The sequence below is a fragment of the Simochromis diagramma genome, unplaced genomic scaffold (assembly GCF_900408965.1).
Source record: "Simochromis diagramma unplaced genomic scaffold, fSimDia1.1 OVJJ01000176.1, whole genome shotgun sequence".
NCBI classification, from domain to species: Eukaryota; Metazoa; Chordata; class Actinopteri; order Cichliformes; family Cichlidae; genus Simochromis; species Simochromis diagramma.
The window spans coordinates 6,619,767-6,640,969 of NW_024386892.1; the positions used below are offsets into that span (position 1 = coordinate 6,619,767).

Genomic DNA, 21,203 nt, shown 5'->3' on the forward strand with positions numbered 1-21,203 from the left:
GTATCACATTGTCTCACATTTATTCTGGACACCCGACAGCGCTGTTTACCCCGCTCACTTTGTTGTTGTTGCCACGGCCTCCCCACCACACTTCTGTTCTTTGCCTCTTCTGCTTCTCCACATTCTCCTCTTTTTCAGAACTGTGTCTCCTTGCCATTTCCTTTTTCCCGTCCGCCAGCTCCCCTTCTTCCTTTTCCTCTGCTACCAAATTGGCTGAGATCCACGATCCCCTGTATGTCACCTGGCTGAGCTCCATCTCCCTGTAGATTTCCCGTTTCACCTCAAGAGTGACTGTGAAATGTTTGCTCTTCAAAGTCAGAAGCTGGACATAGAAAGTTGTGTGCAGAAGGGATTTTTGCTTTATTTACCAATTTCTGAAACTCCTTAAACACAGTGCAGCTGCATAAACTTTTACATTTATATTTATTCAAGTGTTCATGTTGAAGACTTGTACGTAAGCATCTACAATTTCACCTCAAACTTGCTCTTAGAGGAAAACCTCACCCTGTAAAGTGACCCGAGTTTCATGTTGGGGGGTCATCAGCGCTGATGAGAGCTATATCTCCAGTTAAGACTCTTATCCCACATTTCCACATTAACCAGTTTATGCACCAATCATCTTCCAGGATCAGGACATCAATATAGAGTTCTACTGCCATGTCCACAGGTGTCTAAGATTTGGTGTATCATTGTATGTGAGCAGGTGCAGTGGAAAAACGGTCTTCAGTCACCACCCACATCCATTGTGCAGATTTGCATGTCAGAACAGAACGTATGTGCACAAAGAGATGGCCTCATAGGGAGATCAGCCTAATGTAAATCAGATTAGATTATTTCTTTTTATGGGGATTTTTTTGATCACACCTCATGCACTCATTAAAAGCAAACACAGAAAAAGCCTCCACATGCTCCCTCATGCTTCACTGTTCTGGAGCTTTAGAGCGCATTCACAAATTTACAAGTCCAGACACCGTCCTCTTAGTCTGGAACACAATGCACTTTAGCAAAAGTCACTTTGTAGTGCTCTGTAAGATTATATATTTTTTTAATTTCACAGTGGAGTTTATGCTGTTTAAAAAATAAATAAATAAATAAATAAAAAATTCAGGGAAACTTGTATATCTCTCCAGAACAACAGTTGTCATTATTTCACTTTTGTCATTTGAAAAGTTTTTGTGTTGAAAGAGATTACTGTTCCCTTTTTTGTTTCCCCCTCCTGTGTGTTAAAAGCTTTTTCCTTGAATGTCCTTTTCAGCTCTCTCTGCACTTTTACTGTTCAAGGTGAATTTGCAAAACGGGACCAGAGGTCAAGAGCCGATAACCAGGACGGAACAGTAAATCAGGGCTTGTTTTTGACCTTCACCTGGTGCATGTTTTTTCTGCCAGAAAAACATTTTGCAAACACTTAAAAATGCCCCAAAATGAGTTTCACAGCTTTTGAAGTCGAGTAAACTTGACTTGACAACTGTCAGAAACTTCAGTGAAAGCAATAATAAAGTGAAAACCAGTACCACACTCACATTCCTCCTGTAATCCTGTCGCTGTAATCCCGCTGTAGTCAGTCCTCTGTTCATTGGGTTTGCGTTTAAAAACATGCAAAGTAAAGACAGTCTGTTTTCTCCTTACGTTCTCTTTTTAATCATATCTCTTTATCTTTCTTCAGAAACTTTGAGTAATGAAACAGTTTTATCATTGCTAGGAACCTGATTTTCTTCAGTTTTTCCATGCGAGACCCTTAAACCACAAATACTACAGATTTACCCACCAAAGCTTCTCTCAGGTGCCATCTGTATCTGCCCCACCACATTAACTGAGTCAGCAGTCAGCTCATCCCTTTTCATCTGTAGTTATAATAAGAAAATGGACCGCGTCCCAAACTTTTTAGTGCTCTACTGATTTAAGTGTTTAGGTTATTGATTGCTGTTGTTGTAAATGTGTTGGTTCTACAGAGCCATGAACAAGACTCCTGTAGCAGTTAATCACTTCAGGTCGGCTGTTATCTCATCAGGGGGCAATAATTCAGATCACATGGGGAAAAACTTTGTTTATCATGACTAAGGGTGCTGTTTTTTTCCCCCCAACAGTACTGATTTTTTTTTAATTTATTTATTTATATAATAACACTTAAAGTTTCCTGTACTTTATTGGAATTTAACAGTGCACTTACTCTCATGTACAACAGCAGTTTCTTACTGTAAAATAGTACAATTCACTGTGTAAAATGACATTGTTGACATAGTTATTGTGATTATATAGAACACTAATTAAAACATAAATTAGGTCTTGGAGAATCTGGATACAGTAACAATGACAATGATGATAAAAAAGACAGCAACAAAATAACCCATTAATTTTAAAATTTAAAACTTTTTTTTTAACTTTCTCTGATGAGCTGAAATAAATGATTTTGAACTCACCATGTAAATCTTTTTACTTTTAGTTTGCCTTCTCTATCTAAATGTTTAGATTTGTGCCATTCAGCTCATTTGGTATTCTCAGCGGGCTTTCTAGTCTGGTCAGCTGACCTCCCTCGCACCACCTGTGGCCTCCCTCTCTTTCGCCTTTTCCCTTTCTCCATCCCCTCTGTGCTTCTTTCAATCAGCCAGTCTATCCCAACCATCAGCGTGCTGTGGGCGGGGGCGGGTGTGTGCGTGCGTGTGTGCGTGCGTGTGCGTGTGTGCGTGCGTGTGTGTGTGCGTGCGTGTGTGTGTGTGCGTGCATGCGTGCGCGCTGCTCTCTTTCATGGACTATCGGAATCATCAGCAATCTCCTGCATCGTTCTTCCCTTGATTGAGGCGAAGTCGGGGCCCCTGTCTGGGATAGCTGTTTGTTCGCCTGTGTGTGTGTGTGTGTCTGTGTGTGTGCGCATGCACACACAGACAAACGCCTGTTTGGCTGTGTTTCCAGAACTTGATGTTCCTTAGGATCACAGATTAGCCAGTACTGTATTGTTGCTCTGTGTTTGTTCGGCGAGGCGCCACAACTACAGGAAGACCCACTGTAAGCAAGGAAAGGTGTGTGTGTGTGTGTGTGTGTGTGTGTGTGTGTCTGCTAAGTTGTTTGTGTGTGCATTATGGGTGTGGGTAGGCCTTTTCTGACTCTAGACCACCTTTATAGTGGAAAGCAGCATGTTTTCCATAAGCACAATCTAAAAATATCCAAACAGACTTCAACCTTCTTTAAAGTACACTTAAAAAAATAAATAAGTGCCAATATGCCTGTGTGAGACTTTTGTGTGTATTCTCCCTTTTGCCCAGGGAAATAAATGACTAAGAAATAATGATGATAGTAGTAGTATTCTTGTTTTGTAACATTCCTCCAAAGACTACTTCATCAGTTATAGTTTTAGTAACACACTAAAAAATACTTGGTCACTTTTAGTCTCCCTCTTCTGATTGATCAACATAATATATTTTTGTTTTTTAAACAAAGATTAATTATTCATCGTTAAATAATGAAAATTTAATTTTAAAATCAAAACTATATATATACTTTTTTTTTTTTTTTTCTTTTAAATTCAGACCAAAGACAGACATGTAAACGGCGTACTTTTCAGCAAAGCTGCGCACAACAAGACTTCATCTAGTTCACACTTCATCTAGTTTTAGTGGAATTGATAGCGATCTTCATACAGCTGTACTGATCTTTAAAGAAGAGGTGAAGGAATGGTACAAAAGTTCAAACCTCAGAGTCAACGAAATCTGTCGATCTGTACTCGGCGAGAGTGATGGAAATGACGACAAACTGATTAGAACATTTTTAGTTACTGGGCAAAAGAGCAAATGGTCCATGAAGCACACTCACATGCGCACACAAACTCACATGCACACGTGCACACTCTTGCTCGCACTAACACAGCCTGACACCTGCTCTGGTTACAGGATCTGTTTCCTATAAGCACCTTTTGGCTTGTTATCACAACAATCACAGCAGGAGTCAGGACCTGTTTTCTGGGCATTTGTGTCCATGCGTTCGTGTGTTTATGCGGCTGCTTGTTGAACAACCTGAAGATTCAATCCAGAACTTGAATAACAAACTCGTAGATTAGTGTCTCTTCAGTTAACAGCACCTGCATGTTGTAGTTTCTGGTGTCAACAGAAAGACACATCTCCCAGACAGCAGGAATATATTTATATGTATGTATATTTCAGTTTAAGTAAAGATTTGGGAGGTTAAATGGTACCAATATGACTGCAGAGTGTTTGTATGACTCTGTAGCAGTAGCTTCTGTATACCTCTGTTTATGTACATGAACATATTAAAGCCTCTTTAATTACTGTGGCAGTGACTTTGGCTATTGAAAGCAAAGTCAAGATTACGAATAATTCCAGTCTACACTTCAGAAATATTAGATCAGAAAACAAGTGAACAACACTCATGTTTCCAGACCAAACAGGTTACTCATGTAACCCACATTTCTGCCCTGAACAGCCAGGTGAAGACAATTTTTATTTTTGTTGTTGTGTCTTTACATAAGTCATGAATCATAAACCTGCAATGAGCTCGTGTCTTTTAAACTCGGCTTACTCAGAGGAAAGGCTTTTGTGGAATTCTTTTCGCCTGCTGTTGATGCGTTTAATTCCAGCTGCATCTGTTTGCATCTTTTAAGTGATGGAAACCTCGGCCTTGTTGTAATAACGCACCATTACATTATGTCCAAAGAATGGGCATTGATGTTCTGTGTAAGTAAAAATTAAGAAATAAATGTGTAACGAGATGAAAGTTTTCCATTCTTAAATGGAAGATTTGCTTTAAAAAAAAAAATTTTAATTAAAAAAAGGAGGACTTTTTTTTTTTTTTAAAGCTTAATTTCACTTGGAGCTTCACATTTGCTGAAATGATCCTTTAAATCAAATCTCTGTCGCAGGAAACCTTAAAACCTCCTTCCAAAGATACAAAAATAAATCTTTAAGCACCTAAAAATAAGAATTGGACAGATTCAATTAAATGTTAACGTGTGTGTGTGTGTGTGTGTGTGTGTGTGTGTGTGTGTGTTTGAGTGAGATTCTTATGCTTATTACTGTACATGAATCTACATAAGATTTTCATATGTTAGTGCATGAGATATGATGCAGTGTCAGATCACCCTGAACACCACGCTCTCTATCTGCTCATGTTTGAATGCAGATCTGAACAGATGAAGCTTTGTGCTGTGCAGACAGAGAGGGCTGCAGGGGAAAACTGTATTAACGGCCTCATTACTGCCAGCAGAGAGGGGAACAGACACAATATGTCCGAGAGCAGCAGCGGCAGAAGCTCTGCCCTCTTTGTTTTTGTTCCGATTAGGCCTGAAAATAATCTCGCGACTGGGCAACATGTGAGTGTGCGTGCACATGTTCCTCCTTACGCTCCAGGCTGCAGGCGTCCAATGGCAAGTTAATCGCAGCGAGAGTACCAAAAGTGATTGAAAAAAGCTTGCGGGTAAGGGGGAGAAAAATAATGAATGAGGACCGAGGGTGTGGACTGTTGTACCACATTCAGATTTCAGGTTTGCTTTCCAAGTAGCAACGCTTCAGGTGGAAAAACATCTGGCTCTGCTGTATTGTTCGATTCCGAAGCTGCCTGTCGGGTGAGCTCATAATTCTGATTGATGCTTGTAAAACGATTTGAGAGCCAAGTGAAAGTTATAAACATGAGTTACACATAATTAGAGCAGCAAATTTGGTCATTTGAAGTCTATTCAATAAAAGCAAGTGTGGATCTGTTGGATGACAAAATACTCCCAGAGCCAAATGATTTATAGATGATGTTTTTTTTTTTCATTTTAAAAACCATTAAAAGTCATTTTAAAAATACACAAGTTAATTTCACAAATCAAAATAGACGTGATTTGTATTCTATTCTATTTCACTGTGATTAATTTTATTTCCTCCACTGTTTTGATTAGTGTTACGCTGCTGTCAGTTAAAGTAATGACTTCTTCTGCTGTTTTGTGTGTCAAGGGGAGGAGGGTAAATTGAAGAAGCTGCTTTCTTATCTGTGTATGAACAATGTGCAAACAGAGTAGGATAAACGGCCTGCATGTGAAAACGCTCCCCTGCTGTGCAACGAGTTTGACGTCATTATTTTGCAATGTGAGTGAAACAGAAAATACGCTGAGACGGATTTAAAAGAATTGGCTCAACTGGTATTCGGAATGACAATGTGACAAAGATAATTGGCGCCAAAAGCTTCCCAGCAAGTGTTGCATCTGAACACAACAGAGTACTGGTGAGTGTGCAAGGCTGACGAGTTGCATAAAATGACGTCTGCTTCAGTGGCGACGACTTGACCACAACTTCCAGTTAAGTCACAACTACTGCAAGCAAACAAAGGAAAGTTGATGGCCTTGCAGGTATGAAAATACCTCAGTATGAAGGTTGGCTTTTCCAGGGACTGAGTATCTCTGAGTGGTATCTGCTGCTAAAGTACTATTTCCATCTTCAGCCTTTCAACCACAATTAGTATTGTCACATTCAGGGCTCTACATTCAGTGTGAGTCAGGCTGATGTTGCTCTCTGCCTCTCGTGTTCGTGTACCTTTTGCGTGTACCTGAGCATGTGACTGGCTGTGGTTTAGAGTGACAGTCTCACTTCTCTCGCAGAGGTTTCAGAATGCCAGATATGTGTTTTCTACTTGTTTTAATACCCAGATCTCACACCACGTCGCCCTCTTAGAGAGGAGAAACAGACGAAACCAAATCATCTGTTCCATCACAAACGCAACACAAACAGAAATCCTTTTGGAGCTACTCATACCACGTTTGCGTGAGTGCTTGATGATTAAAATAGCTGGTGACCCGCATCTCCCCCCCCTCTCAGCTTTGGTTGCAACTCTCATAGGCCTTTTTAAAAGCAGCTTTTAGATGTGCCAATGAATCTGAGCAGAACAAAGAATGTTATCTCCGCGTTTTACATCATTTTCTGGCAAGAATAGAAGTCGGAGCTGAAACTTGTGGGATGTTTTCATTTCAGAAGCTTCAACAAACAGATTCATGTTTTGGCCTGAGGTGAGTGAGTGTGCTGTTTTGGGTTTTTCTTTTAGGTGTGTTTCAGCTTTCAAAATAGTATTTATGACTGCAGCACTGACTGATCATCATTGTCAGCTTGCTGGAGGTCACCTTGCTGTACATGTATGTGTACCTATATATTGTGGTTGCGAGTTTAGTGTGTCATTCTGAAGTGGCAGAAACTTGTGGTATGTTGGTTTGTGGTATGTTTAACCTTTGGCTTGTTTGCTTTAGTGTGCGTAGCCCAAGGTTAAAAGATGAGGCCCTGCCAGTAGGAGCTGAGAGGGTGGCGCAAACGGTATAATGTCCTTTAGTAGCCCTTTTAATGTGTTTTTCATGTTTGATCCAACTTTTTGGGATGAGCCGAGAGTCTGAGGAGGGCAGCGACTGGCTGATCGTACAGAATTTTCCACATGGCTTGATTGCATGAACTCTGTACCCTCTGCAGCCAGACTGTCTTCTCAAATATGCGTCTGTATCGAGCAGCAACTACCAACTACCTTTTTTCCTTTTTTATGCAGCATCTCAAACTGTATCAAAACAAGACAAAACATACAAAATGCAGCAATGCAAAGGCAAGTCTGAGCAGGTACTGTAGGCCGAAGACTTTCTTTTTAAATAAATGTATCAGATCTGGAGTCCTGCATGAGTAGGGTGCAAAGTCTAAGAGCTGGGGTTAACCCTAAAAAGAGATGGAGCAAACAGGAAAGACTCCATTTACCAATCTGGGTCAATATCTAAGCCACTTCATGTTTGCGCAGTAACTTTCAATGTCCAGAAATCAGGCTTCAGAAGAGGAAACTTCCTGTCTCACTCAAGTGAGGCAATTCCACACAAGAACTTGAGATAGTATTGAGTAAATTTGGTTGGCAAATTGTCCAATATGGCCCTCTCTCTTAAGACGAGACATTCCACTTGATGTATTTTTACTACTGGAACAACAATTCGCTCGGGACTCAGACGCCACATTGTAAAACACTTTGTAAGCATTTATAGAGTTCAGTAGGAGTGCTTTATGGTCTGAAATGGATGTGATGCATTTGTGTCAATACTGTCATAAATGCATTGTGCGTTAACCCGAGCCATGATTGCAAACTTAGTCACGTAGTTTTACTGCCTAAATATATTCAAAGAATGACATAAGGGAAGGTAAAAAAAACAACCGCATACATATATAATAAACGTAAGTGGAAAATAATTGAATATGAGGTATCTGACAAGACTCTTTTCTTCTAGAAACGGCATTACTTGATTACCAGCATTGGTTTTGTTTGATTTGAGTCACTGAAGCACAAGATGAAATAAATCTGTGAGACCAGAGTTATCTTTTACTGCAGGTCAAAGTGAACACATTTTCTGCAGTAAATCGTTGTGGGAACGATTTGAGGAATGAAGGAAAGAGAAGGTAGGAAGAAGAAAAATACTGGAAATTTAGTAGGAGTAGATGCACCTGACCTCTAACCTCTGGTATGCACGTGCACGCACAGGTGGGTGCGTGTGTGCGTGCACGTTTGTGAATATGAGCGAGGGGTCAGTGAGTACATCGGAAGGCTGCAATGCCCTGGTGAAGCGCTGTGACTCCCATTGTTTTCTGTACTGAAATAGTCTGCTGGGACCTTCAGCAACAATGGCCCTGGACAATCAAAGAGTGGCACACTACACACACACACAAAGACAAAAGAACACACATTCACACATCAAGGAGCTAGTTGAAGTTTGCTCTCTCAGTTGGCTTGATTGAGTGGAAGCAGTCTGCTGTCTGCTGGCTCATCAGTAATGAGACTTTGAGTGACTGACAGTCGGGGTTAATGAGTTTAAACCTCAGAGAGACGAGCAGGGAGACGCACTGATGGGACATAACACTCGATGAGATAAGATAATGGTGCTTCTGTGCTCTGCCTTTCCTGTTAATTGTATGCTATCTTGGCCTTAATGTGTGTTTGCATGTTGGATTTTCTAGTTTGTGCGTTTTGTGGACTCCAGATTTTGGCTGCAGGGAAAAGTTTAATTTTGTAATGTGAACCACTGAAAACGCTCTTGCTTTATGTTTAAGTAAAAGAGATGATTTGGTCCTGTTTTTGTTTTAAAAAAAAAAAATATGTTTTTAAAAATCTTGTCTGTTAAAAGGAGGGGTTTTGTCTCTGGAGCATAAACAGATATAAGGAATTAACATTATGGTCATTTTAACAGAAGTGCAAATTAAATCAGAAATACTATAAATTTATGTTATAAACTTTCTAGAATTTGTTTTAGTTAAGTTACAAAAAATAAAATCTATGATTATTTACTTTTGGCAGTTTTTGCTCTCCATAGCAACGATGTTGTGACAAAATAATTCTGAAAATAGAAAATAAAATGCCAATTTACCCTTTTTATTTCTACTTTGATTTTGGATATATATTTTCAGAACATTTATTTACATAAATTGATAAATGTACATCATAGCGATCTTATGTTAATGCATAAGCATTTATGTCTTGTAGTCTCCAGTGGGAAGGTCATGAACACATTCAGCACCTGTTGAGTATTATCATAACTTAGTTTTTCTGAAGTATCCCTTCATTGCAGCACAACAAAAGCCACTTTTGGCAGTACACTTAATCACAAAGGGTCATGACGGTGAGCAACTCCACATGTTTGATTTGGCAGATTTTTTTTTTTTTCTTTTTCTTTTTTTTTATTATTTTTTACCCTGGATGCCCTTTCTGAGGCAAAGGGATATGTGTCATCGAGCCAGGGCTCATGGAAATGTGAAAACCACTCAATACACATGCAAAGGTAGCAAGTGTTTTTCACCAAGAGTCATCTAAAGTATCTTAAATAAAGTGTTTTTACTGACTCTTGTAGATTTCAATATATTACTGGTTTCCAATATTCAGCTTACACTTTAAGCCCCACAGTGTCCTAAAACAGCAGTGATCCCACCCCCATCAGAGTTCCTTCACCGAGACTGTAAATCTGATCCAAGTGGTGATAAAATGTCCTCTTATATGTACTTTCTGCTGTATGGAATAATGTAAACACGTCCAGAACACACACGACTGCCATTTTTCCTGGCATTTAGCTGCTGTGTTGTGTAAAGCATCGGTATGCACAACGGTTGAATGGTTCAATGTACACTTTCTATATGGGCATGCAGGACGTTTTCTGTTGTTCGACCTTGTCATAGCAAGAAAACACTTCTTTAGTCGTCTCACTTGGTTCAGTATTTCATCAGGTGTTTAATTTGGCACTTTATTCTCTTATCTCAGTGGGTTTTAAGTCTCTGCTTCAGAAGAGATCTTTTACGGTGTGAAGGCATCTGGCTTCTTTACCTTTTAACCTTAGTGCCAAAATATTTGTTTCTTCTGCACTGTTACATTTTCTTTCTGGCCCTGCATGTTGCAGTTCTGCCACAGATGTGATCAAGTCTGATAAACCACATCGTGTCACCACTGACAGAGGGCATGTGAAGTTCAGCAGAGCTTCACCTCGTCTGTTGTGGTTCGTAAAGTTATCTTTTCCGTAGATGCTGCTCACAGATCTGAGGGTAAAAAAGCTCTTTGTTCACAGCACTTTTTTTTTTTTTTTTTTTTTTTTTTTTTAACTTAACCTGTTTTTGGCTCTTGTTAAAGAACAAAATGCTCAATTTAAATCTGTATGAGAAAGGTCCCACTTAATTGTATCGGAACTTTTATTTTAGTTTTTAGTTTTTTCTTTTCTGCATTTTAGGATGGAGATTGTAAAAATGTTTGTCTTGTTACTCAAGAAATTTTAAAGTAAATTTTGTTACTTAAAAAAAAAGAATTAAATGCTGTTTTACCTGAGAATTGATATCCCAGAGCCAAGCTAATACACTTTTATGAACTTAAGGTGCAGATACCTGCTTTTTAATGCCCAAATAAAGTACTACACCACCAGAACTGGAGCCAAGACTTTATAGATGGGTATTTATACAATAAACTACAATAAACAAGCAAAAGAGAGTCTAACTTTTAAGCCTTAAAAAAATTTTAACAAATAAATTAGAAAAACAAAAAAGTCCTCCAAGTAATTCTAAACAGCTATACAGATGAAAACTGATTTTTGTAACAGACTCTAAATAATATGAAAGTCTATGACAATTGTCTCTTTTGGAGTAATCCTCAGGTGGTTGAGTGAGAAACTGCAGTAACTGCAAAAAAAAACCAAACTATGCTGTATTCTGCTGTGTATCCGTATTGGTCACTGTCTTATTTATAGTCACACCTGTTGCATAATCATGCTGTTCCTGTCCAGGTATTTCAGCAGAGGTGATTCAGTGGATTTAAATGGAGAATGATGAGTCTGCTATTATGATGTTACCACAGTTTTATTATTCCATCCGGCAGCATTCTTCTGTCAGTTTCTTCCCCTGCTGCTGTTGCTTTGCAGCTTTTTCATATAAATCTGAACCCTGTTGCGCAACCTTACCAGTCCCATGTTGTGCAGATGGTATCCAGTGACTAAGAGTTGAATTTGAGCATACGAGGGAGCCCAGATAAAGCCAAACTCCACGTGTGATGTCCTAATATGGATTGTTGTGCTGATGTCTTGGATCAGCGATTAAACTAGGACTGTTTGCCTATTTGAGCTTTCACGTCCAAATCTGATGCATTTCTTTTTCAGAGCCTGGAGCCAAAAAAAAGAAACCATATCCATGGAAAATTACCCAGAGTTCTGCTTGCTGACATAATTTGGCCCGCTCTTGTGTAGGCTTTGTTGGCAGCATTTTTGCTATAGCTTGACCGCCATGAAAAGATTTTCAGATTGCAATTTGATTGTTGAAGTAAACGCTTTTATCTTGGAACCTCGGTGCTGTGAGCAAAAGCTCTCTCCCTCAAACAACAAATGCATTAACCAGAGGAAATTAAAATAATCACCTGCCTACACGTCTTTAACCAGGTTTCCAATTTAAATTTTATTTTTAAAGACCAATTTACATCTATTAAAACCCATTTCCCTCGCATGGAACACAGACCCCAAACACGCTGTATAATCCTCCTGTTGGCAAAGTTCAAATTGAATTTTGCTCACTAAATCCAAATACGAATGAGAAAGTTGAACAAATATATGCATGAAAGTGGACACAGGAGGTGAATGAGTTACCAGTGGGATGGTTATTTTTAAGATATTGTAATTGTTCTTTTAACATCAAGAGGAAAAGGTTGAGAAAAGCCAGTCTTTAGTTGGTTAGGGACTGAATTTTAGTGAGTATTCAAATCAGAAGCCAGGATGAACATCTTTTATAACAAGTTTAATGCATTTTTTTTTTTCACATTTCACTTTTTTCTCATAAAAGGATCTTTTGATCTTTTTTGAAGTGTGCTGTTTCAGCGAGTACATATGTGTGTTTTTCATAGATATACAGTGTTTGTGTTAGTGGCCTGGTGACTGATCTCTTCATGCAGGAAGTGAAGGAAATGGTGTCGCGTCATAAGAAGTCATATTGTTTTCTTATCTCTAAATACATCTTTTTTTGTGTTCCTTCTGTAGTTCTGCCTTGCAGTGTCTTTACTCGTTATAAAAGTTATTTCTTTCCATTACACAGAAACTGTTTCTGCAACTTAAACCAGCCTGACTGCCAACTGCTGAACTGAACTGGCTTTCTGCATCTCAAACAGGGACGTCCCCTTCTGTACTGACAGACACTGATAGGCTTTGAAGCGATACCAAAAGCAGCTGCTGAGGTGTATGTTTCTGTGTATGACGGTCAATAACTGGTGTCAAGCTCACACAAAGTGAAATTCAGGTTCAATCGTAGTCCTTTAAGAAGCAAGTCAAGCAATTTTTGAATACTGAATATGTTTGCGTAACTTTATCAAAAAAGTGAATTCGTGTGTGTTGGGTTGCAAAAACAAAGGCAGCGCAATAACATTTCTGCAGCTCTATTTGTTGTATCATTGATGTGAATTTCTGATATTGCTGATATTTCAACATGGCCCAGTTTGTTACTGATGTGGAAATATATAAGTCCTAATTTTTCAGGGGGGAAAAAAAAGAGCAATTATTGTACCTCAGGGCTGCAGAAAAGCTTTATAAACCAACCACTTCTTTGTATTTATACTGAATGATGCATTGTATTCGAACTTGTGAGCGAACCCCCTTTGAAACGGGCACATTTGGTGCTTGTCGAATCACATGGGGATTTATGAGATTGGTTTCTTTATGCTGTGGTGTGCCCGCAGCAAGGTCGAGTAGGAAATTGTAAAGACCCCAGACAGTGAGTGCATTCATGGAAGATTAACTGCTGAACGATACAGAAGAACCTGAAATATAATTATTAACGAAGACCGACTGTCTCATTAAGCCAACCGACTTCCAGAGTAACTGTATGATTATGTGTCATTGTTCATGTTTAAATGACCATTTGTCTGTCTGTGTTTTGTGGCGCAGGAGCAGCTCAGAGAGACGTAAGGAGAAGTCTCGCGATGCAGCGCGCTGCAGGCGCAGCAAAGAGACGGAGGTGTTCTACGAGCTGGCCCACCAGCTGCCTTTATCCCACAGCGTCAGCGCTCACCTGGACAAGGCATCCATCATGAGGCTCGCTATCAGCTTCCTCCGTACACGCAAGCTGCTCGCCATAAGTACGAACACTACACCACAGGCAGATACACACAGACTCACACAAATATGCACATGGGTGACAAACTAAAGGGAGAAATTGAGACTCCTGACTTGGTTTCAGTTATGAACATAGTCATAGGCATATGCATGTCCATAGCATGTCTTTTATCCTCCTCTCACCCCAACCGGTCGCTGCAGATGGCCCCGGCCCTCCCTGAGCCTGGTTCTGCTGGAGGTTTCTTCCTGTTAAAAGGGAGTTTTTCCTTCCCACTGTCGCCAAAGTGCTTGCTCATTGTTGGAATTTTCTCTGTATGTATTATTGTAGGGTCTACCTTACAATATAAAGCACCTTGAGGCAACTTTTGTTGCCACCAATGCTGTGATTGGTCTTTGCTGTCAAATATGTACGATTTTGGTCCTCCAGACAGGACTCACTACCTCTAGGAGAACAGAATGAACTTGGGAGAATTGGCCATCCCTTCAGTAGAGTTCTTAGTGTGTCAATGCCAAAGTGCTCTGAAGATGTTCTTACAGCACATCAGCTCTTTACCAAGCCCATATGTATTTTTTTCCTTTAATTTGTCACACGCCTCTAAATGCAAATCGGTGCAAGCTTCCATGCAGTGAATCTTAATTTGTTACACAAAGGGGAAAAAATTCAAACGGCACACCACCTCCCTCCAGCAGCTTCTTTGACGTGTGATCACAGATTTGCGTCGGCACGTTCGTGTGTGTGTGTCTGTTGCTATGTCGAGTTGTCCAGTAAAGCAGGAAAGTATTTGCTGGCGTCTTTCTTTGCACTTCTCCTCCTTCCTCTCGTCTTAGTTAAAATTAGAAGCCGAGGAAGCTTAACAAAGAATCAGACCTATTGTTCTGGAATTCCTCCACTGCGTCCGTGTCTCGAAGTGAGATCAGAGAACCACAAAATTTAACAACCAACGTCAATTGTCAGCACTGCAGCTTGTTAAAAAATGTTTATTTTTCCATAATAGAGCTAGAAAACTTGAGTTCACACAGGGGAGGAGGCGGTAAAGTGAGCTTTTAACCTTTGACACCTGTATGCTGGTAAACTTCCCCACGATATCTTTAAAGTCAAAGCTGTTTGTGCATAGATGAGCAGTATTCATGTTGTCGCTGATTTAAATGACTGTCTTTGTTTTTGTTTTTTGTTTTATTGACTGTGTCATTATAACACACGGAGGAGAAAAAAAATGTTGGCATGTAATTTAAATAATTCCCATCATTCACACTTTGTGAGCTGACCTGATTTATAATTTCTTTAAAACCATTTTTATAGCAATTAATAAAAGCTGTCAGCTCTACGACACCATAGTAATAAAACACAGGAAAGCACTGTGATTAATGCCATACCTTAGACTTATCTGTAAATCTTTAGACTGCCATTAGTCTATTCTTATGTAACTTTTGATTTTTCTATTTATTGCTCTTTATTTATGATTGACTACTTTCATTGTTCGCAGAGGAAATAGCCATGCATTCAACCAGTGCTTCCTTAAACAACAATGATCACTACTTCCCATTTCTTCTTTGTAGACGATCATTAATCAGAGCATTTATGTGTCGTTTCTTTATTCATTTAGCAGCTCAAGTAGTTTTAAGGATTTTAGCGCACAAATTACACAAATGAAATCGATGCTTGATAAAGATGTGGAATATGGGCTGAGTTTCCACTAAAAAAAGAACAATTAATCAGGGTGTTTGACAAAGATTTAAAAAAAAAAAAAAAAAAAAAGCAATCCAGCAGCACATTCGTTGCACGTTTGCCTGAGGTTAAAGGGTTAGTTAACCACAAAAAGAGATAAAAAATGCAAATGGTTTCAGTTTCAAATTCTAAGATTTTGAGATATCCACCTGTAAAACATCTGCCTCTATCCAAACACAATGGTAGCTACTGAAACTTTCTCAAAGCACTCAAAAGCAGGGTTCAAAAGTCATTTGGGTGATACAACCAATTTAGGGTAATTAACATTTCCTGAAATTCCAGTAGCGGTTGTCAGACGTGCTTGCATAGGTAAAGAAGTGTTAAGGGGGGGAGAGAGAGAGTATGTATGTAAAGGAGAGGTTAACAAGTGCGAATGAGAGGAGGAGGAGGCGTGCACGGGGAGGAGCTGTAAAGGTAATGAGGGTAGGAAAGCAGCGGGTGAGAGGGGAGGAGAGCACAAGGAGATCCGTGAGATGCAGCTGCAGATACAGCATTATCAGGCCGGTCTGATTGCTCCGTGATGGAAGGAGAGATTGCGGAGGAAACGAAGAGCTCTGCCCATCGTTCGGCTGGTGCTGGCATTACCCCCTGCTAGCCATAACAGCCGACTGCCTTGGCGCCAAACATGCTGGAATGCACCCTCACAAACACACAAACATACTGTATATGCACCCAAGAGCTGCTGTAGGGAACACCTCCCTTAAGTAACTTACGCTCAGTTGGGACCTGATGAACTTTGATGTACTGATTAGGAGGTACTCAAAGGATTCAGCTGTATTTTTGTCTTGACTTTGACTTAACTTGGATCAAAATACTGTGAAACATATGCGTTCCTAATTGCAGAGGTCCCAGCTGTGTTTGAAGTAGAGTCCTACATTTTGGGAAATATACTGATTTACTGCCCTTTGATCAGACGCCCAAATATTTTGTTTTCATCTGTACGCCATTTGTTCTCTGGCAAATTGCAAGTTCCCTCAATTGAGTTCATAATATATTAATAATTTACGTTTTTAAAAAAGTATCTTTAGTATGCTTAACGTTTTCTTAGCATATAACTTAAGATAAATAATTTAAAATAAACACATAACTGCACCACGTACAGCTCTAATATATGATAGAACATGCTGAAATCCTGATCACGTCTCTTCATTTTGCTCCTCATGCTTTAATAAATATTTTCCCAGATTTTAAGCAACTACTTTTATATATATTTTATACATGCTTTTATAACATATTTTGAGAATGTGGCTCCCTCAAAGACTACAAACTGCTGAAGTTAATGGAAATCAAAATAAATATACTTGAGATACTTAAAAGTGTTAAGTGTTTTTAGCCTATTTTATTGCTTTAAAACTAAAATTATGAGCACAGCATCAGTTCAGGGTCTTAGTGACACAAGACTGGCTCTAACCACCTGATCTCCTGACCAAGACTGGGATTGTCTGAAATCATCAGCCAAAAAGAAAAAAGTTTGATAAGTTTGAACCCACTGTCCAGCAGAGCCCTGCCTGTTGTTAATGGGTGATTGCCGTTGAGTGTGAATGTGGGCGTAAGTGGTTGAATGTCTCTCATTGTTAGCCTTGCGATGCGCCGTCGTCTCTTTCATGACAACCAGGATGTGCTCAGCATTCCAGCAACCCTAACGATTGGATAAGGAGTAGAATAAAAAGCAGATTGACCAAAATAAGGGAAAAAATATAGAAATTTCCAAACAACTATTGTAACAGATGTTTTCAGTAGAGTGCTTTTATATTAAGTTACTGCTTTAGTAACATGTGTTTTTTTTAATGGTACTTATCGAAATTGTGCCTTACTTTTAGATTTATGTCTAAATATTTGTTACTGGTTCCCTTCAGGCATTTACTGACCTAACAAAACTATTCTGACAGTTTAGGCTCTATCAACAAGAAAGAAAGAAAATATTTGTTTTTGTTCAGTTTCACGTTTTCTTCTCCTCGTTTTAAAATCAAATCCTAACCCCAAAAATAGATGCTCATTTGAGCCTCAGTCCCTGAAGCCCACATCGGGTATGTGACATTGTCAAGGTTTTCTCTTGTGGCGTCCTAATGTGTAGCACACCCTGAATACTATCTCTTTTGTTTGGCATGTGAAAGCATGCACCAGATATTCTGTCTTTACAAACGTGATGAACAGGAAAATGGTGGAAAAAGAATTCCCACTATGACAGTTACATAATGTTCTGAGTTCATATTATGAGAAGCTCATTTTGCCTCACTGCTCTGTCCCTTCATTCTGTCCAGTATGACCGGACAAATGTCAGAAAATAGAGGGGAAATGATTCTCTTAGCAGCAGCTGTCCCTATCAAACGCTCTGTTCTGCTCCCCATTATTCTGAAACGAGGGCAGTTACGCAACCAAAGAACAGCACAGAGAAGAAAAGTGCAACTCAGTCCAAATGACTGGTAATCACAGCTTAGTATTTAGGCCAAAGGTGGCGCTGGTCTTTGGATAGAGCCTTGAGAGTCTCCCCAGCTCCCTGGGGCCCATGTGAAAGCTCCAGGTCCTCCAGGGGCTAATGCTATCTGGGCCCAGCTCCAAACTCAAGCCCCAGGACTTGTTGGAAGCCTTGAGAGTTGCTCTCTCTTATCTCAGGGAAACACACTAGAGGAATTGCAAGCTTCCCATCCTCCACCCCCATCAACTACTGGGCTTTGTTCAGCGTGAAGCCAGCGTCTGCAAACACATACGCCCTGCCTCTTGAGTTGGGGCCAGCTCGAGGCTAGAGGTGTTTTTTCTATCAATTAGCTGAAACAAGACACTGTGGACAGACTGGAGTCACTGTGTGTAAATGTTTGGATACTGCGGTGAGTGTATTTGAGCATAATTGCAAGTTATGTCCTAAAAGCGGGCACCGCTTGAGCAGTTTGCCTGCAGTTTGTCAGGGTCGAGGATCAGGGGTGGCCGGAGATGCAGGAAGAAGCTACAGTGGTTTGTTTTGTCCCCGAGCCAAAGCTTCAAGAGGGAAAACAAGACTGATGCGTGCACACAAACACACACAGATTCACAATGATATCCATTTATAATCAGCACTGAATGAGAAACAATTTGTAAGCGTCTCCTGTTTGCTGCCTCTCCCTCCAGGCTGCAGCAGCGACTGCGAGGACAACGGACAGATGGACAGCCTGTACCTGAAGTCTCTGGAGGGCTTCATCACCGTAGTAACATCAGATGGTGACATGATCTTCCTGTCCGAGAACATCAACAAATTCATGGGACTCACGCAGGTACACAGCCATTAAAGAACACTTAAATAAACAGACATGTGCAGACACTTCTAAATGTGATCAGTTCCTGTTTATTTCCACGCAGTCATAGTTGATGCTTTTTTTTTTTTTGTTGTTTTTGCGGGGGGGGCGTCCACAGACACAGAATAAAGTGCTATATAAATACAGGTGAATTTGGCTTGTAGTTTAAAGTGCTTTGAGTGGTCATAAACATCACCAACGTCTAACATCTTTGCACGTGACATGTGGATAGATTTTTTTTAAATTTTCTTTAACTTCTCAAGAAGATTGGAAGAAAGACATTAACCCAGTCAGACAGGACGCAGATGTGGATGTTAACGGGTACTCAGGAGAGAGAGAGGGGTGTGTTTATGTGAAATGCCTGTCATGCCAGCAGTGTGTGTTCAGTCAAGACTGTGAGGTTCAACTATAAACACATTGTGCATTTTCTTTCCCCACCCTCTCTGGCACCAACTTAAACAGCAAATCGTAAAGGAGAAGTTTACTGTAAGCGATGAAACAAAAGCTCTGCTTTGTGACCCTGCGCTGCCCTCAGCTTTCTGATTTCAGGCTTTCCTTCTGACCCATTTGCCTGAACTTTATGTCCCTTAAGTGGATTTTCTGGAAGAAAATCATTTGTGGTAGAAGATTTGTCCAAAAACTTAGTGGTCTTCCTTCACTCCTTACACCGTTGCTGTGGAACAGAAGGAGAACACATTTCACTTCTGGTTGTACACTTGTCTTTGATGTCCAAATTTTATTCTTTTAGTGTGTTCATTACATATTTTATATTATATGGGGCAAAAATAAACTGCATAGAAAGTGCAGCTTGACTGGTTATCGGAGGATTACAATCACAAGCTGCTAAAGTTTTGTTTAGTGTTGAAGCATTCTGTGTTTCTGGAGGTGACACACTTTTGTGCATTTGTTCATTCATGGTGGCCGCCATTACTCACGCTCACTATCCCCTCTTCATCTATTTATCCCAAACAAAACTGCTGGTGCCAGAAAAAGAAATATGCAGCATGTCTAACTGATGGAACAACTACTGTAAAATGTAGAGAAAACTGTAACAGGAAGGCAATTGTATATCTTTATTTAACATTCCTTATTTCAGGATTTTTATTTATTTGTTTGCTTTTTGTTTTTCAGGTGGAGCTTACTGGTCACAGCATCTTTGACTTCACCCACCCATGCGACCATGAGGAGATCAGAGAAAACCTCAGTCTGAAGACGACTGGTTAGTACACAGTCTCATACGCATTATCTTCTATCCACGTATGACAACCGTTACATTCACCTGATTATGGTTTACTGATTAAAAAAAATATGCAGTCATTCCGACATGACAAGTGATCTTTTCATTCTCCTCCTTATCAAAAAATGCCCCCTGAAATAAAGTAGAGGAATGTCTGTGGAGTCTTATCTACTCAATAAAAGAATAAATTTGCTCAGCAATTCACAAGCTAAGCTGCCCATTAGATAATAGGATATCCTGTGTACAAAGTTGATGTTTTGTCCCACCCACGTCACCATGAGGAGATCATAGAAAGACCTATGTAACAGAAAACAAATTAAGCAACTCACTGGAGAGCATTAATACCACGCAAATTAAAAAAATAATTTAAAAAAACAAATACACTTAAAAGATGCTCACAATACAAATAGTTAAGTCTTCGAAGAAGACAAGATTCCTAAGCTTTGATTCAGACTGGAAACATTTAAAGGTCACCTGTAATACTCATTACCAGCTTCATATTGTTAGTAAAGGAACAATTTGCCTTTCAGTTCATTCTGTCTGAAATCAGCTCCTCCTCATTTATGGTCACCCTCCGTATTGAGTCGGCTTTCATGACCATATTGGGAAATCTACTCACAATGACATCATACAGTAACAAGAGCAAAAGAAACTGTGTTAAACTGTGTATTATCTAAGCCCGAGAGTGTGCCTCATATTAATTGCCTGTACATACTCTGACTTCCTTATTTGAAATCGTGGCAGTGGTTCATTAGGTCCACTTTTACATTTTGAGATTATGTAAGTGTGAAGTCATGCAGCCATGCTGGATAACTGGAGGCATAATCTAAGTAAACTTCCCCCAATCATGTGAGAGTTTGTATTTTAATTCTAGTTTCTGATTTCAAATCAATTTTTTTAATGTAGTGCCAAATCACAACAACAGTCTCCTCAATTATAAAAAAAACAATAAACCAATATTGTGTTAGTTTGCTGCTTTCTGGACATTTCTGTGGACAAGTAACACCGGTGTGACTTCTTTACTTCAGTATGTGTAGTCGCACTGGTGTTACGTATCCGCAGCGTGACTCCAGTGAAATAAAATGTCATCAGCTGATGTTAACGCAAATAAACTCTGAGGCAGGATGTTGTGATTTTTATTTTATTTATTTATTTTTTGTTGAGAATTCGAACTCTTTCCCCTGCATGTGTGTATATATAGAATATAAACACACAGAGTGTTGATAATGCTTATCAGCACTGGCCGCAAAACTTGCAAGTAGAACAATACTTTATATTTTATAGGCCTGTTTCTATTTAAATCTTTCACTCAGTCACTCACATATTAACGTACGCAGTTTTTTTTTTTTTTTTTTGTTTTTGTTTTTTTTTGGCCTGAAGAGACGTTCGTCTGGTGTTTTTGCTCAACCTTAGCTATACGGAGAT

General features: G+C 39.6%; 1 protein-coding gene and 1 long non-coding RNA gene across 4 annotated transcripts in view; one reads left to right on the top strand and one right to left on the bottom strand.

Moving 5' to 3' along the window:
* epas1b (endothelial PAS domain protein 1b) overlaps positions 1-21,203 on the top strand; it is a 47,922-nt gene that overhangs the window by 8,397 nt on the left and 18,322 nt on the right. Inside the window, exons 3-7 of one of the 3 annotated variants that reach the window (XM_040034079.1) lie at positions 13,382-13,572; positions 13,772-13,775; positions 17,584-17,591; positions 18,378-18,520; positions 19,673-19,760. In XM_040034079.1, coding sequence (XP_039890013.1) covers positions 13,382-13,572; positions 13,772-13,775; positions 17,584-17,591; positions 18,378-18,520; positions 19,673-19,760 — 434 coding nt within the window. Of the gene's footprint in view, positions 1-13,381; positions 13,574-13,771; positions 13,776-17,583; positions 17,592-18,164; positions 18,170-18,377; positions 18,521-19,672; positions 19,761-21,203 lie in introns of all 3 variants that reach the window. The other 2 variants (XM_040034080.1, XM_040034081.1) reach the window with 2 other exon arrangements.
* Positions 300-20,173, bottom strand: LOC120734955. Its single transcript, XR_005696144.1, has 4 exons — positions 20,161-20,173; positions 13,657-13,662; positions 4,411-4,418; positions 300-399 (listed from the first exon to the last, which is right to left on the bottom strand). It is a non-coding gene; the product is annotated as an uncharacterized LOC120734955 (long non-coding RNA).